Source organism: Ahaetulla prasina, chromosome 9 (assembly GCF_028640845.1).
Source record: "Ahaetulla prasina isolate Xishuangbanna chromosome 9, ASM2864084v1, whole genome shotgun sequence".
Taxonomy (NCBI): Eukaryota; Metazoa; Chordata; class Lepidosauria; order Squamata; family Colubridae; genus Ahaetulla; species Ahaetulla prasina.
The window spans coordinates 17,036,354-17,052,418 of NC_080547.1; the positions used below are offsets into that span (position 1 = coordinate 17,036,354).

Below are 16,065 nucleotides of genomic sequence, written 5' to 3' on the forward strand. Positions count from 1 at the left end.
GTATATATATATATTTACTTCTCTTCTGTCATGTGTCTCACTGTATGCTAAATAAATAAACAATAGTGGGGCATTCAGGAAGCAGATGGCACTGGAAGGGACAACTCTGTTGAGCATCAATTATTTAGCATTGTAGGGACGTGGTGGCTTAGGGGCTAGGACGTTAAGCTTGTCGATTGAAAGGTCGGCAGCTGAGCGGTTCAAATCCCGAGTGCTGCCGTGTAACGGGGTGAGCTCCTGTTACTTGTCCCAGCTTCTGCCAACCTAGCAGTTTGAAAGCACATAAAAATGCAAGTAGCAAAAATAGGGACCACCTTTGGTGGGAAGGTAACAGCGTTCCGTGCGCCTTTGGTGTTGAGTCATGCCGGCCACATGACCATGGAGACGTCTTCGGACAGTGCTGGCTCTTCGGCTTTGAAACGGAGATGAGCACCGCCCCCTAGAGTCGGTAACGACTAGCACGAGGGGAACTTTTACCTTTACCTTTATTTAGCATTGTAGGATCACAAAATTGCCCTGCTAAATTGTCAAGAGGTAAAAACTAGATGAAAACTTCATCAAGAACAATGCAGCTGGTCCTCAACTTATGATCACAACTGGGCCCAAAGTTTACGTGGTTAAGCGAGAAATTTGTTACGTGAGTTTTGCCCCATTTTATGACTTTTCTCACCACCTTTGTTAAGTGAACCACTGCAGTTCTTAAATTAATAACAAAGTTTCCCCATTCACTTTGCTTGTGAGAAGGTCACAAAAGGGGATTGTGTGCAGGGGTGAAATCCACTTACCTTTTATACCGGTTTGGAAGTGTGCGCTTGGACCCTCTGCACATGCGCAAAGCCTTCTGCGCATGCGTCCAGGAGGGTGGGTGGAGCCTTGCGCTGTCACTGCTACCGGTTTTCTGGACCATGTACCACCACTGCTGCTACCAGTTCAGCTGAACTGGTCTGAACCGGGAGTGTTTCACCCCTGATCGTGTGACTCTGAGACATCACAACCATCATAAACAGGAATCAATTGTCGAGCATCCCAATGTAAGTCTCATGACCCTGAGGATGCTGCAATGGTTGTAAGTATGAAAATTGACCATAAGTCACTTTTTTTAGTGCTGTTGTAACTTCGGACGGTCACTAAGTGAACTGCTGTAAGTCGAGGACTACCTGTTTTAGGTAGGGCAGAAATTTCAGGGACATACAAACATGATGTTTCCTACGTCTCTGAAATGGACAGGATCCCTCCAAACATACTGGCCTATCAAGCTTGGGAGCATATGAAATATCACACAATAGCAATAGCATATAGACTTATATACCACTTTACAGTGCATTACAGCCCTCTCTAAGTGGTTTACAGAGTCAACCTCTTCCCCTCCCAACAATCTGGGTCCTCATTTTACCTACCTGGGAAGGATGGAAGGCTAGTCAACTTTGAGCCTGGTGAGATTCGATCTGCCAAATTGCAGGCAGCTGGAAGCTGGCAGATGGTAACCAAGTCAGACACCTAACCACATCAGTGGAGTCCAGTAATATGGAAAAACCCAAAAAAACTTGGGTTAGAGATGAGACTAGAAGCAACAAAATACCTTATGCCACCAGGCTTGAAATTCTGGGCTTAGACAACTTAGAACTACGCCGTCTTCGGTATGACCTAAGCATAGTACATAAAATTATCTGCTACAATGTCCTACCTATCAATGACTACTTCAGCTTCAACCACAACAATACAGGAGCGCACAACAGATACAAACTTAAAGTGAACCGCTCCAAACTCGGTTGCAAAAAATACGACTTCAGCAACAGAGTGGTCAGTGCCTGGAATGCACTACGTGACTCTGTGGTTTCTTCCACAAACCCCCACAACTTTAACCTCAGACTGTCTACTGTTGACCTCATCCCATTCCTAAGAGGTCTGGAGGTCCGGTGCATGCCAAACACATGCTGTGTGCGTGCATGCACAGTGCGCGCCAAACATGTGCTTCATGCAGAAAAAGGACACTTTCTAAGGTAAGTAGAACAGCGAGGGGGGAGAACAGCTGTGCCGCGCTATTTAGATTCGCTAGAAAGCAGGTTTTCCTGCTTTCTACGAATATAAATCGCGTGGCACAGCTGATCGTGAGAAATACCAGTTAGGACCAACTGGTAGCTTCTTTTTAATACCGGTTCACCTGAACCGGTGCGAACCGGTAGGATTTCACCACTGATCGTTCCTGTTTATTTACAAATGGAGCATCTGGATATTTCAAAACTATCTCTTCCCTTCTTTTCTTCTTGCTTTCCACTGGTTAACCACCTCAATAAAGTCATTGGATTTGAAATTGGAGTCCGGCAGGGGAAAAATAGAACAGTGTGTGATTCAAGTCCCAGTGGATTGTGCTTTCAAGTAGCAATTTTAAAAGAGGCATACAGTTGACAATCAAACAAAACATGAGCAATGTCTTTGATACTCGGAGTGAAATGTAGAGGACATTGTTTTCTGGGGCTTCCTGCGTGCTTTATAATGCATGTTTCTAGAGAGCAGTTAACTTTGTTAACAAACCACTTCAAACGTAGTTTTTTCTTTTTAAAAAAAATGTATATATTTTATTATGACAATATGACAAACACATAACATACAACATATAAATATAGCCTCTTTTTAACCAATGTTTCTTAGTGGTCTTCTTTCTGTTTTATATCTCTCCCCCCCCCATATCTCTCTTACTGTTTTATTTTCTTCATTGTCCCTTTTTCTTTGATTACATTGTATTTTCTAACACTAATAGCCTTACTTTTATACATTTCTATATATTTGTTAGGGACGCGATGGCTTAGTGGGTAAGACGCTGAGCTTGTCGATCGAAAGGTCGGCAATTCAGCGGTTCGAATCCCTAGTGCTGCGTAATGGGATGAGCTCCCGTTACTTGTCCCAGCTTCTGCCAACCTAGCAGTTCGAAAGCACGTAAAAAATGCAAGTAGAAAAATAGGGACACCCTTTGGTGGGAAGGTAATAGTGTTCTGTGCGCCTTTAGTGTTGAGTCATGCTGGCTCTCCGGCTTTGAAACGAAGATGAGCACTACCTCCTAGAGTTGGGAACAACTAGCACATATGTGCAAAGGGAACCTTTACCTGTTATATACTTGTTTTATACATACTTTACATTTTTAAATTCTCTCCTGTATATATTGTTCTTTATTTCTGCATCTCAAGCCATTCATACCATTTGTTCCAAATTATGTAATAATCTGTCTCTTCTTTTTCTTTATTTTTTTTCGTTAATTTGTCCATCTCGGCACAGTCTAAAACTTTTTCTATCACTTCTTCATCTGTTGGTGTCCTTTCCTGTTTCCAGTTTTGTGCATATGTTATTGGTGCAGCTGTTATGATGTGTAAAATCAGATATTTTATTTTATAACCTGGTTTGTTTTTATTCTCGTCAGTAAGAAGGAGGGATGAGTGGATGGTGTTTTTCACGTTTGCTCTTGTAATCCATATCTACCATATGTATATGGAGTTGAAGTTCCATGGATGAACGTCAGTTTGAGCCCAGAGACACTCCTTCCTCTGTCCTTAAACCAGCTCTTGTTTTCCTTGTTTGTTTGGGTTGTTGTTTTTTGGCTGTTGTGATACAAAGTGCATTATCAAGGCCACAATAACTACCAAAGCAACCAATTGTGAATAGAATAGAATAGAATAGAATTTTATTGGCCAAGTGTGATTGGACACACAAGGAATTTGTCTTGGTGCATATGCTCTAAGCGTACATAAAAGAAAAGATACCTTCATCAAGGTACAACATTTACAACACAATTGATGGTCAATATATCAATATAAATCATAAGGATTGCCAGCAACAAGTTATAGTCATACAGTCATAAGTGGAAAAAGATTGGTGATGGGAACTATGAAACGATTAATAGTAGTGCAGATTCAGTAAATAGTCTGACAGTGTTGATGGAATTATTTGTTTAGCAGAGTGATGGCCTTCGGGAAAAAACTGTTCTTGTGTCTAGTTGTTCTGGTGTGTAGTGCTCTATAGCGTCGTTTTGAGGGTAGGAGTTGAAACAGTTTATGTCCAGGATGCGAGGGATCTGCAAATATTTTCACGGCCCTCTTCTTGATTCGTGCAGTATACAGGTCCTCAATGGAAGGCAGGTTGGTAGTGAAAGCATAAATATGAAATTATGATTCTGGGGAAGAATAAACAACAAAGGCGGAGAAGAATTCCTGAAGAACATCTTTTCAGGCCACATCTTTTTTATACATTAAAAAAAAAAAGAGGGAGAAAAAGTGATATAGAAATATATATATATATATATATATATATATATATATATATATATTGTGTTGCTCTAATCTGTGCTGCAGGGGATTTGAGCTGGTGAGCTGCACTGCTGCTGTTTGGCTTCCTGGTCGTGCTACATCTTCGTAGTGGGTGTCAGTCTGCTGCATGTATGGATTGGAGGGGTTTGAAGTGGCTAATGTTGCAGCTGCGGTCTGGCTTCTGGTCCTTGGTCGTGCTTCCTGATCAGTGTGGGTTTGGGTGTGCTTTCTGGGTGGATGTGTGGTGGTGACATCCTGTGTGGACCTCGTGAGTGTGGGTCTGGTGATGATACCTCCCGCCTACCAGCCATTTGGAAACCTGCCCTTATTGACAAACGTGTCCCTAACACGAGGAATGACACCAGACCCACACTCACGAGGTCCACACAGGATGTCACCACCACACATCCACCCAGAAAGCACACCCAAACCCACACTGATCAGGAAGCACGACCAAGGACCAGAAGCCAGACCGCAGCTGCAACATTAGCCATTTCAAACCCTCCAATCCATACATGCAGCAGACTGACACCCACTATGAAGATGTAGCGACCACCACGAACACGAAGCCAAACAGCAGCAGTGCAGCTCACCAGCTCAAATCCCCTGCAGCACAGACTAGACTGAGCACAACCAAGCCCCCACCAACACAGGACACACCCCAGCCAATCAGAGCACAGAAAACCCCATCCAATCAGAGCACAGCCAAGCTCCCACCCAATCAGTTCAAATCCCCACTAGCAGTTAAAAGGAAGAAACAGCTGCGATCACACATTGCTACCAGAAGCACGAAGCTGAAGCCTGAAGATGACGAATGAGACTTCGTCGAAACGTCGCCAAGACACTTCCAATTTTACACGGGAGAAAACCCGAACAACCAAAGACCTATATATATATATATATAAAGAGAGACAGAGAGAGAGAGAGAGAGAGAGAGAGAGAGAGAGAGAGAGAGAGAGAGAGAGAGAGAGAGAAATTGAGAAAGGCTGAATCATTTTCCCCATAGATTGTTCTTCTAGTTTTTGTAAGGTATCAGCTGCCCTTTAGATCTGCTAGGTGTTAGCTTGCCTGCAGCAAAGTAACAGAACGAAGAGTAAAGAGTTTTTTTTTAAAAAAAAATATTTTAAAATGTTTTGAATTCTTCCCCACGGAAGGCAAAGGTATTAGAGTTTGTTGCAAAAATCAGATCCAGAATCATGCCTTTGTGGACTTCCCCGCTCCCCTTTCACCCCTCCCTCACTGATGGTTTTATTTGTTTTGCTTTTAAAAAGGGGTTGCATCTTTTCGAAGAGTTTACACCAAAAAAAAAAATGATCCGTTTCCCCCCCCCCCAGTGGAAAATGAAGGTTAAGCCTAAAAGCTCTTTTTTGCGATCTGCCAATAAAATGTACTACACCAGGGGTCTCCAACCTTGGTCCCTTTAAGACTTGTGGACTTCAACTCCCAGAGTTCCTCAGCCAGCTTTGCTGGCTGAATGTTGTGTCTTGTCCGATCTCACCACAGCCGGGGCCTTCTTATCTGCTTCCGAACACGGAGGAATGTCCTAGTATGCCTCCCGGCCCCAGCCCTGGCTCCATGCCCAGACAGGCCGAGGAGGAAGAAGTGCCTCCAGCCCCCAGCTCTGGCTCCATGCCCAGGCAAACGGAGTAACTAGACCCCTCCCCCTCCTCCACAGCATGTGAGACTGAGAGAGGTCAATTGCCAACAGCTGCAGACTGGAGTGACCCTCGCATCAGAAGACTTGATAGGTGGCGACGACAGAAGGAAGGGAGGGGCAGGCCTGGATAAGTGCTGAGTCATGGAGCCACACCCCATGGCCCATATAAAGGATCTGCTTTCTGGCATTCTCTGAGTCAGGCAAAGTCTAAACATATCTTGCTGAAGTCACTTGCTGGTCTCCTGCCTGCTCTGAGGACTTTGCTAGGACTTTGGCAGAGCTGCAGAGGCAAGCCTGATTCGGATTTCCCTGACCCGGCCGTCAGCGGAGGAGTGGGACACGACACTGAGGGACTCTGGGAGTTGAAGTCCACAAGTCTTAAAGGGACCAAGGCTGGAGACCCTTGTACTACAGGCAGTCCTTGACTTGCAAATCATTCATTTAGTGACTGCTTGAAGTTACAACAACACTGAAAAAGGTGGCAAATGGCCGCTTTTCACACTTCTGGCTTTTGCAACATCCCCATAGTCACAGGGTGAAAATTCAGATGCTTAGCAACTGGTTCATAGTTATGACGGTTGCAGTGTCCCGGGGTCATGCAATCCCCTTTTGGGACCTTCTGACAAACATAGTCAATGGGGAAACCAGATTCGCTTAACAACCGTGTTGCTAAATTAACAAATGGAGTGGTTCACTTCACTACCGTGGCAAGAAAGGTCATAAAATGGGGGCAAGAGTCACTTAGTCTCACTTAGCAACAAAAAAAAATGGCCTCAGTTGTCCTCGTAAATGCAGGTGACCGAATCTAAAATTCAGTGGATGGTTAGGCAACATAATCTTTGGTTCTGAAATACCTCATGAGTAATTAAACGCATTTGTTCCACTGCACATTTATTTCAGAACTCAGCTATATTGATTTAAGAGCCCTAGTGGCGCAGTGGTTAGCAATAGCAATAGCCCTTAGACTTATATACCGCTTCACAGTGCTTTCCAGCCCTCTCTAAGTGGTTTACAGAGTCAGCCTATTGCCCCACAATAATCTGGGTCCTCATTTTACTGACCTCAGAAGGATGGAAGGCTGAGTCAACCTTGAGCCAGTCAAGATTGAGCTCCTGGCTGTGAGCTGAATTAGCCTGCAATACTGCATTCTAACCACTGGGAAGGAAGGAAGGAAGGAAGGAAGGAAGGAAGGAAGGAAGGAAGGAAGGAAGGAAGGAAGGAAGGAAGGAAGGAAGGAAGGAAGGAAGGAGGGAAATAGCTATAGCATACTGCATTCTGACCACTGTGCCACCAGAGAAGGAAGGAAGGAAGGATGGAAGGAAGGAAGGAAGGAAGGAGGGAGGGAGGGAAATAGCCATAGCATACTGCATTCTGACCACTGTGCCACCAGTGAAAGAAGGAAGGAAGGAAGGAAGGAAGGAGGGAGGGAGGGAGGGTGGGAGGGAGGGACAGCAATAGTCCTTAGACTTATATACCATTTCACAGTGCTTTCCAGCTCTCTCTAAGGAGTTTACAGAGTCAGCATATTGCCCCCAAACAATCTGGGTCCTCATTTTACCAACCTTAGAAAGATGGAAGGCCGAGTCAACATTTAGAATGGAATATTGCAGGCTAACACTGCTCACACTGCCAGGAGTTCAGTTCCTTCCACCCTGACTGGCTCAGGGTTGACTCAGCCTTCCATCCTTCCAAGGTCAGTAAAATGAGGAGCCAGATTGTTGGGGAAAACATGCTGACTCTGTAAACCACTTAGAGAGGGCTGTAAAGCACTGAGAAGCGGTATGTAAGTCTATTGCCGGTGCTATTTTGGCAAGAAGCCCTGCCTTCTTCATACTGAGTAGGTCAAGAAAAATGAACCTGCCATCACTAACATCAGCATAAAATGCATAATGTACTGATGTCCTTCCCCGTTGTTTTGTTGCAGTTCCCCCTCAGATTATAAACATCTCATCAGACATCACCATCAATGAAGGCAGCAGTGTCACTCTCCTGTGCTTAGCCTTTGGGAGACCAGAACCGACAGTAACATGGAAGCATCTCTCCAGCAAAGGTAAGACGTGGTCTCCAAACAGGAAGATGGGTAGCCCGGGCAGCCGGAACAAAATACAACATGTGTAGAAGAGGAGAGAGAGGTGTGATGAGAGAGAGGGAAAGTATTGTGTTGCTTGAAACCTCATGCATTAATACAGGACTCTCAAACTCAATTTCATTGAGGGCCGCTGCATCAGGGTTGTGTTTGACCTCAGAGGGCTGGGGTGGGCATGGCCGGGGTGGTGGGCGTGGCCATGGTGGGCATAGACTGCTCGACATCACTTGTGTCAGGTGCACCTTTGGTGGTCAAGTGCTAAGGCAGTAAATTATGTAGGGTCAGATCTGGTTTTACTTGGGAACATGCGGACATGAAGCTCCTAATAAATGACTGGGTTTCTTTTGGAGCTTGGCTCAAGACTCATGATTTAATTAGGGCATCCGTAGGAACCCTGACACTAGTAGCAGATTGGGAATGTCCACCATGTGAGACACTGGAGGAAGAAAGAGGGCACATCTTATTATTGGAATATTAAATAGCATCTGTAAAGAGACATGGAGAACTTCTGTTAATGATGTCTGGCTTCTCAGAGTGATTGTGTCTTTGTCATGATGGGTTTACAAGGGAAACAACATAGGATGAACCAAAGGTGCTTTTCAAAAGGCAACTGGATTCTGTTGCCTTTTGAAAAACAAAACACACCATCTTTGGGACAACCATGACCTGGCTGAGTGAGAAACTCCATAGACATCATATGCTGAAGAATTCGGAAGCCGTGCCTTGCAGTTTGTCGTGTGCTACCCCCACTCCGACGAACGAGTCAAGGAAGTCCGTAACAAACTTGGCAACGAAGCCTCTGCAGATTGCCAAGTTCCTTCGAGGTTTATCAGGGCAGGCAGGAGTCCAAGTTGTGACTTCAGCGATAGGGTCCGGTATCAGCAAACTAGCTAAGACTTTGCTTGACTCAAGGTTGGAATGCTAAAAGCAGGTCCTTTATATAGGCTGTGGGGTGTGGCTCCATGACTCAGCATTTATCCAGGCCTGCCCCACCCTTCCTTCTGCTCGCGTCACCTCTCAGATCTCCAGAAGCGAGGGTCCTCCCACGCTGAATTGTCTTCGGCTGGATCTGCTGTCAGCGTCTGGGAAAGGGAGGGGTGAGAGGGAGTAGGCCCGGGTAATTCCACCACCTGGCTGGCTTCCTGCTCCAAAGGCTGAGCCAAAGGAACACATGCTGTATGAGTGAGGTTTATTGGACTTCTCCTTTCACTCCTTGAATCCTCTCTGGGCATGGGGCCAGGGCCGGGGGCTGGAGTCATGACAGGCTGTTCATCTTCATTATCAGACTCGGAGTCTGATAAAAGGTCCAGTTGGAGACGGGAGGGGCCCGGTTGAGGAGAGGAGGGAGGATGAGTCACAACACAGTTTGAGATACGGTGGGCCGTTCTCGACCAACAGATTTCACAAGGTTGGTCTTTTTGTACGGTGACAAAAATTTCCACACGCAGAAGAATGCAACCGACACAGTCCAGTCCTTGCTGATGACTGGTTTTCTGAAATCTTTCAGTTTTCAGTTTCAAGCAGGCTTTGGTGACAAAAGGCAGGAAGCCTTTGTCTGCTTTGTTTTTCAGTCCTGTAACATTTTCATGTAGAGTTCTCTGCATCCAAGATTTCAGCAGCGCCTTAAGACAGGGTTAGAAGAGGACTTGAGAATATTTTAGACCTAATGGATAGGTCATTGGGGGATCCTGTGGGATCTAAATTCTTCTCAGACTCTTTTGCAATATATCAGGTAACTTCAGGATCCCAAACTTTGGTCTGGGATCCTGAACCACTTGGCCAGGTCTCCAAAGAAATTAGAATTTTGGATTGTTTCAGTTTTGACTTTTCTTTTTATTATTATTATTTTCATTTTAATACAAACATTTTTTTTTCATTAAACAGTGCGTCATCTGGGTGCAAATATTTTGTGCATTAACAATTAAAATTTACAGCCATATTTAATATTTTGTCTATTCTTAACTTAATACTAATACCTAACGTATCTACTATTATAGCAAACCTCTTCTTAGCTTATTTAACTTTGTTAAAACATTTTCTGCATTTCACTTCTCTGTTTTTCTTTCTAATTTTCATATTTGTTCTCTTAACCATTGATAGAATAACTCCCATATACTATAATAATCAGATTCTTCCTTTCCTTTAATTGCAAGTGTTAATCTATTCATTTCTGCACATTCTACTGTTTTTCTTAATAACATTCTCATCCATAGCTATCTCTTCACTTTTCCGATTTTGTGCAAATACAATTCTAGCTGCAGTTATTACACGAATAATCAGATATACATTTCCTTTACTATACGTTTCTGGTAAAATCCCCACCAAGAATAATTCAGGTTTGAAATCAATATGTTGTTGTATCATTGTCTCCAACCACATACAAATTTTTGTCCAGTATTTCTTAGCTTCTATGTATTCTATTTGTTGTTTTGCCTTTTCTAACGGCATTGGGTTTTGTGTCAGTGGTAAAATTCAATTTATTTTACTACCGGTTCTGTGGGTATCACTCGATAGGCGTGGTGTGGCTTGGTGGGCATGACTTGGTGGGCTTGGCAGGGGAAGGATACTGCAAAATCCCCATTCCCACCCAACTCCAGGGGAAGGATACAGCAAAATCTCCATTCCCACCCCACTCTGGGACCAGCCAGAGGTGGTATTTGCCAGTTCTCTGAACTACTCAAAATTTAGGTGTGTATGCTGATGCTACAGAATGAATGGGGTAGCTGAAGGTGAATGGAACACACTGAAAACTAACAGAATAACATGCATTGCTAAACTGCAGTTCAGGAAGGAAAAGAAAGGAAAGGAAAGGAAGGCAAGGGTAATTTAATAAAACATAACTAATCTATTTGGCACCTCCAGTTTCCCAAGGATCAAGAGAGGTTTAGAGAATATACCAGTCTGGAAGTCAGATAAGAATTTTTTATTGTCTGTCTCAAACGGGAGCAGCATTAAAATAGAAACCTCTAGTCTACATCCAGGGTTCTTTAATGACTAAATAAGGTATTTTTTTTCTCCCTGAGACTAGTCATAAATCCAACTGTTTCCCCAAAGAGATTCAAAATGTACAAATTCCCGTGAAAGTTATTTTTTTTCCCCGACTGCAGCATTTTCTCAACTTGAATAGCCTTATTCTTAAGTCATATTTATACAGAAGCTGTGCAGCTTCTTTGCATTAAGGGGGGGGAAAAAAGCCTTAAGTAAGCAAAACCAATAGCTTGAAAAGGGAGCTTCTCGTTTCATAAGAAAGTCCTCCTTTCTTCAGTAGCCTGGCGAAGGAAAGTTGTTCAAAGGGAAGAGATGGCTTTTAGAGGAGCGGTGATGCATCGTCTCTCTGCCTCTTCTCCCATGGCACTCCATGTAGAGAAGGCAAAAATTGGAAAATCTCAGCTAAATCTAATCCTGTGCACTGGGGCCCTGGCAAAATCTATCCTTTCCCCAACGAACCATTGCCTTGCTTTTTGTGTGAAGAGAAGAGAAGAGAGGAGAGGAGAGGAGAGGAGAGGAGAGGAGAGGAGAGGAGAGGAGAGGAGAGAAGAGAAGAGAAGAGAAGAGAAGAGAAGAGAAGAGAAGAGAAGAGAAGAGAAGAGAAGAGAAGAGAAGGACAGAATAACAGAGTTGGGAGGGACCTTGGAGGTCTTCTAATCCAACCCCCTGCTTAGGCAGAAAACCCTACACCACTTCAGACAAATGGTTATCCAACCTCTTCTTAAAAACTTCCAGTGTTGGAGCATTCACAACCTCTGGAGCCAACCTGCTACATTTCTCTTCTTTTCATCTGGGTAGGTCTCTGGATAGAATAAAATAGAATAATAGTGTTAAAAGGAACCTTGGAGGCCTTCTAGTCCAAACCCCTGCCCAGACAGGAAATCCTACACTATTTCAGACAAATGGTTATCCAATCTCTTCTTAAAAACTTCCAGTGTTGGAATATTCACAACTTCTGAAGACAAGTTGTTCCACTGATTAATTGTTCTGACTGTCAGGAAATTTCTCCTTAGTTCTAAGTTGCTTTTCTCCATGATTAGTTTCCATCCATTCTTCTTGTCCTGCCTTTGGGCGATCTGGAGAATCGCTTATTTGTGGCAGCTCCTGAGATATCAGAACACTGCTATCATGTCACCCCTGGTCCTTCTTTTCATCAAACTAGACATACCCAATTCCAGCAATGGTTCTTTATATGTTTTAGCCACCAGTCCCCTAATCATCTTGGTTGCTCTTCTCTGCACTCTTTCTAGAGTCTCCACATCTTTTTTACACCATGGTGACCAAAACTGAATGCAGTATTCCAAGTGTGGCCTTACTAAGGCTTTATAAAGTGGTATTAACCCTTCCCGTGATCTTGATTCTATCCCTCTGTTTATGCAACCAAGAACTGTGTTGGCTTTTTTGTTTTACATCTCCCTCCCACCCCATTCTTTTTTTTCATAAACAAGTTTTATTTTTACAATCATATCAAACAGTTCATCCAATGTACAGTTATATACAATTAGTCGGGCTTGCCCAGTCACCACGCCCCTTTTTAACACTCTTCTCTCTTCTACCTTCTTCTACTTTCCAGACCTTCCTCTCCTTCTCTTATCTACATCCTTTCCTCCCTCCACCCTACACCTTCCTTCTCCCCCTTCTCCCCCTCTTCCTTCCTCTTCTCCTCTTTCCTACCTCCTACTCTCTCCTCTTTTCTCCCTCCCCACCGTTCTAAAATGGTAACTGGGCAGACCCGACCCTACATTAATTATATTTATACATCTTCAATAATCCCTGTACATTAACCATCACTCCATCCTCTACCCTCCACCCCCAATTCCCTCCCCTTACCCCCCATCCCCCACCCCGACTTCCCAGAACAAAATGCAGGGTATCAAAATTAACAATCATAATCCAAAATAATTCCTAAATTATCATCTCTAGTCACTCCACACATAATCACACTCTCAATTCCCCTCTCCTTCAGAAGTATATCTAATACAAAATATTTCCTAAATTTACTCATATGCTATTCGATATTTTTTTATCTGATACTTATTTTGAATATAATCAACCTCCCACCCCATTCTTGTCTGTGTTGTTAAGTTAACATTCTTTGTTTTGCAAATAAGCAAGCAGTTCAAAAAATAATTATTATTATTATTGAACTTCCAAATATCTGCTGTAGGCTAACTCTGAAACTCCTTCCCACCACTATTAGTCTTGCTAAAGCTGAAACTTAACCACATTTCCATTCTCAGTTTTAGGGGTGGTTCAACTGTCTGTAATGCACCAATGTATGCAGGTAGTCAAAACAAGGTAAAGATTTCCCCTGTCAGATCATGTCTTAGTCTAAAGGACAGTGCTCATCTCTGTTTCCTAACCACTTTTCTGTGGTCATGTGGCCATCAGGTTCATGGAATACTGTTACCTTCCCACCAAAGTGGTACCTATTAATCTACTCGCATTTGAATGCTTTCAAACCAGGTATAGATAAATAGCAATAGTGTTAAGTTCGGGCAATGAAGAGGCAGGAGACGATACAAGTGACAACAGCTCTTTGGTTTATTGTGATCCCAGCAAAAGCCAACAGGCAAAAACCCCTCTTTAAATAGGATTTTGGCTGAGGCATCAGCCAATCAGCAGCGTGCATTTTCCCGCCCAAATTTCCCTCCTGAAATTCAAATACATTACAAATAGCACTTAGACTTATATATCACTTCACAGTGCTTTACAGCTCTCTCTAAGTGGGTTTACAGAGTCAGTATCTTGCCCCCAACAATCTGGGTTCTCATTTTACCGACCTCGGAAGGATGGAAGGTTGAGTCAACCTTGAGCCAATGAGATTCGAACTGCAGGCAGCTGGCAGAAGCTGTACTGATGATGATGATTATCATTCTGGGGTCATGTGATCACCATTCGTAACCTTCCCAGCTGGCTTCCAATGAGCAAAGTTAATGGGGAAGCCAGGATCACTTAATGACGGCATGATTCCCTTAACTGCATGGTTTCACTTAACAACAGCCTGGCAAAATATGGTCATGTCAGGTTTATGCTTCACTTAAAAAAACTGATTGCTTAGCAAAGGCAGTTCTGGTTCCAGCTGTGGTCATAAGTGGAGCACTATCTCTCTATGTCACTCGGCACATATTAAATATCCAATTCCCTTTTATTTCCTTCCCTTAATCTTCATTGGAAGATTCACTCCTTCATAATGCAAGCCAACTAGTTTGATACGTCTTCATGTTATGAGCGATCATGTCCCTAATAAATGATTCAAATTTTGTAGAGTCACGAGGGCTGAATAGAATTGTTCTCATTTTCTCTCTTTGAGACAAAACATGCATCATCAGAAATAATATATACATCAGCAGTCCCCTTTTCTTCTTGGCAGCTACTGAAACAAGATATCTTACAGAGACTAGAAATCCCTCACTTGCATTTATTTGATCTTAAATACATATTGATATAAGCCTGAAGATTTTTTTTCCCAAGGCTTCTGTTTGCTTCTAGTAAATGGCATTAAATAAAGAGAGAGATATCATGAGGGTAGTTCATTCTTCTTCTTTTTTTAACAAGAAAACAAAATATGATGTTCTCCCCAAATTTAAAGATACTGCTGTGTGCAGCTCATGGCACAGAAAATCTCACCAGTGCCTTGACCTGCCTTTAATAATAATAACAACTCTTTCAAGAACGTTCGCTTTAGTCAAACCACACCTAGAATACTGCATCCAATTTTGGTCACCACACTATAAAAAAAAAATATTGAGACTCTAGAAAGAGTGCAGAGAAGAGTGCAGAGAAGAAATGATTAGGGGACCAGAGGCTAAAACCAGTAGTGAAATCCAAATTATTTGGTGGGTGTGGGGTGGATTGGTGGGCATGGCTTGGTGGGCATGGCAGGGAAATGATACTGCAAAATCTCCATTCCCACCCCACTCCAGGGGAAGGATATTGCAAATCTCCATTCCCACCCTACTATGGGGCCAGCCAGAGGTGGTATTTGCCGGTTCTCCGAACTGCTCAAAATTTCTGCTATCGGTTCTCCAGATCATGTCAGAACCTGCTGGATTTCACCCGTGGCTAAAAGATACGATAAATGGTTTCAGGAACTGGGCAGGGCTAGTCTAGTAAAGAAAAGGAGCAGGGGAGACATGATAGCAGTCTTCCAATATTTGAGGGGCTGCCACAGAGAGGAAGGGGGTCAAGCTATTTTCCAAGGCATCTGAAGGCCAGACAAGGAATAATGGATGGAAACTGATCAAGGACAGATTCAACCGAGAAATAAGTAGAAATTTCCTGACAGTGAGAACAATCAACCACTGGAACAGAAGTTGCCTCCAGAAGTTGTGGGAGCTTCATAACCAGAAGCTTTCAAGAAGAGACTGGACTGCCATCTGTCAGGAATGGTGTAAGGTCTTCGGTTGGACTAGATAACCTCCAAGGTCCCTTCCAATTAATCTGTAATCTGTAAAGGTAGCAGCAAATTCTCATCCCATCTTTCCTCTTGATCAGATTGAACCAGGTGAAATTTCTCCAGCCTCACTTAAAAGAGAGCAGAAGAAAGTTGTCTTCATTATGTTTTTTGTTCTTCTTCTCACCCTGCCCACACCTGTAATGTTATACAAACACACACACACACACACAAACTGCTGCTGTGGCTCCCTACTGGGACTAGCAATTGCAAAACCACTCAGGAAGCCTATTTTCCTGAATCTTAATAAACCTGAGTCCTCTTGACAAATATTAGCAAATTCAAGGTTTGCAACCTCTCCAGAGAGGAAGGAAAATATTATTGTCTACATTTAGCAGATGAAAAACTAAAGCTATGCAGAAGCCAGCAACTAATTTTCAATCAAAAAACAAGTGTCTTTGGGGAGTAAAAAAATATCCAGATCCCCGCTTGGGGGAAAACAGGTACCCTGTGGCTTCACAACAGAATAAAAAGAAATAACATGCATTTGGAATTATTGAACGGATGGAATTCCCCTCCTTATTCCCAGACTAAGCACTGGCTGAGCTTCATTCAATATCTCGTCATCACAGCCTTGTGGAAG

The 16,065-nt window shown here is 43.2% G+C and overlaps 1 protein-coding gene across 3 annotated transcripts in view; it reads left to right on the forward strand.

The window, feature by feature from the left end:
• Positions 1-16,065, forward strand: part of LOC131203861 (opioid-binding protein/cell adhesion molecule) — a 541,096-nt gene that overhangs the window by 404,439 nt on the left and 120,592 nt on the right. For all 3 annotated transcript variants that reach the window (XM_058194544.1, XM_058194545.1, XM_058194543.1), the window contains exon 3: positions 7,877-8,002. In XM_058194544.1, the coding sequence (XP_058050527.1) occupies positions 7,877-8,002 (126 nt within the window). The remainder of the gene's footprint in view (positions 1-7,876; positions 8,003-16,065) is intronic.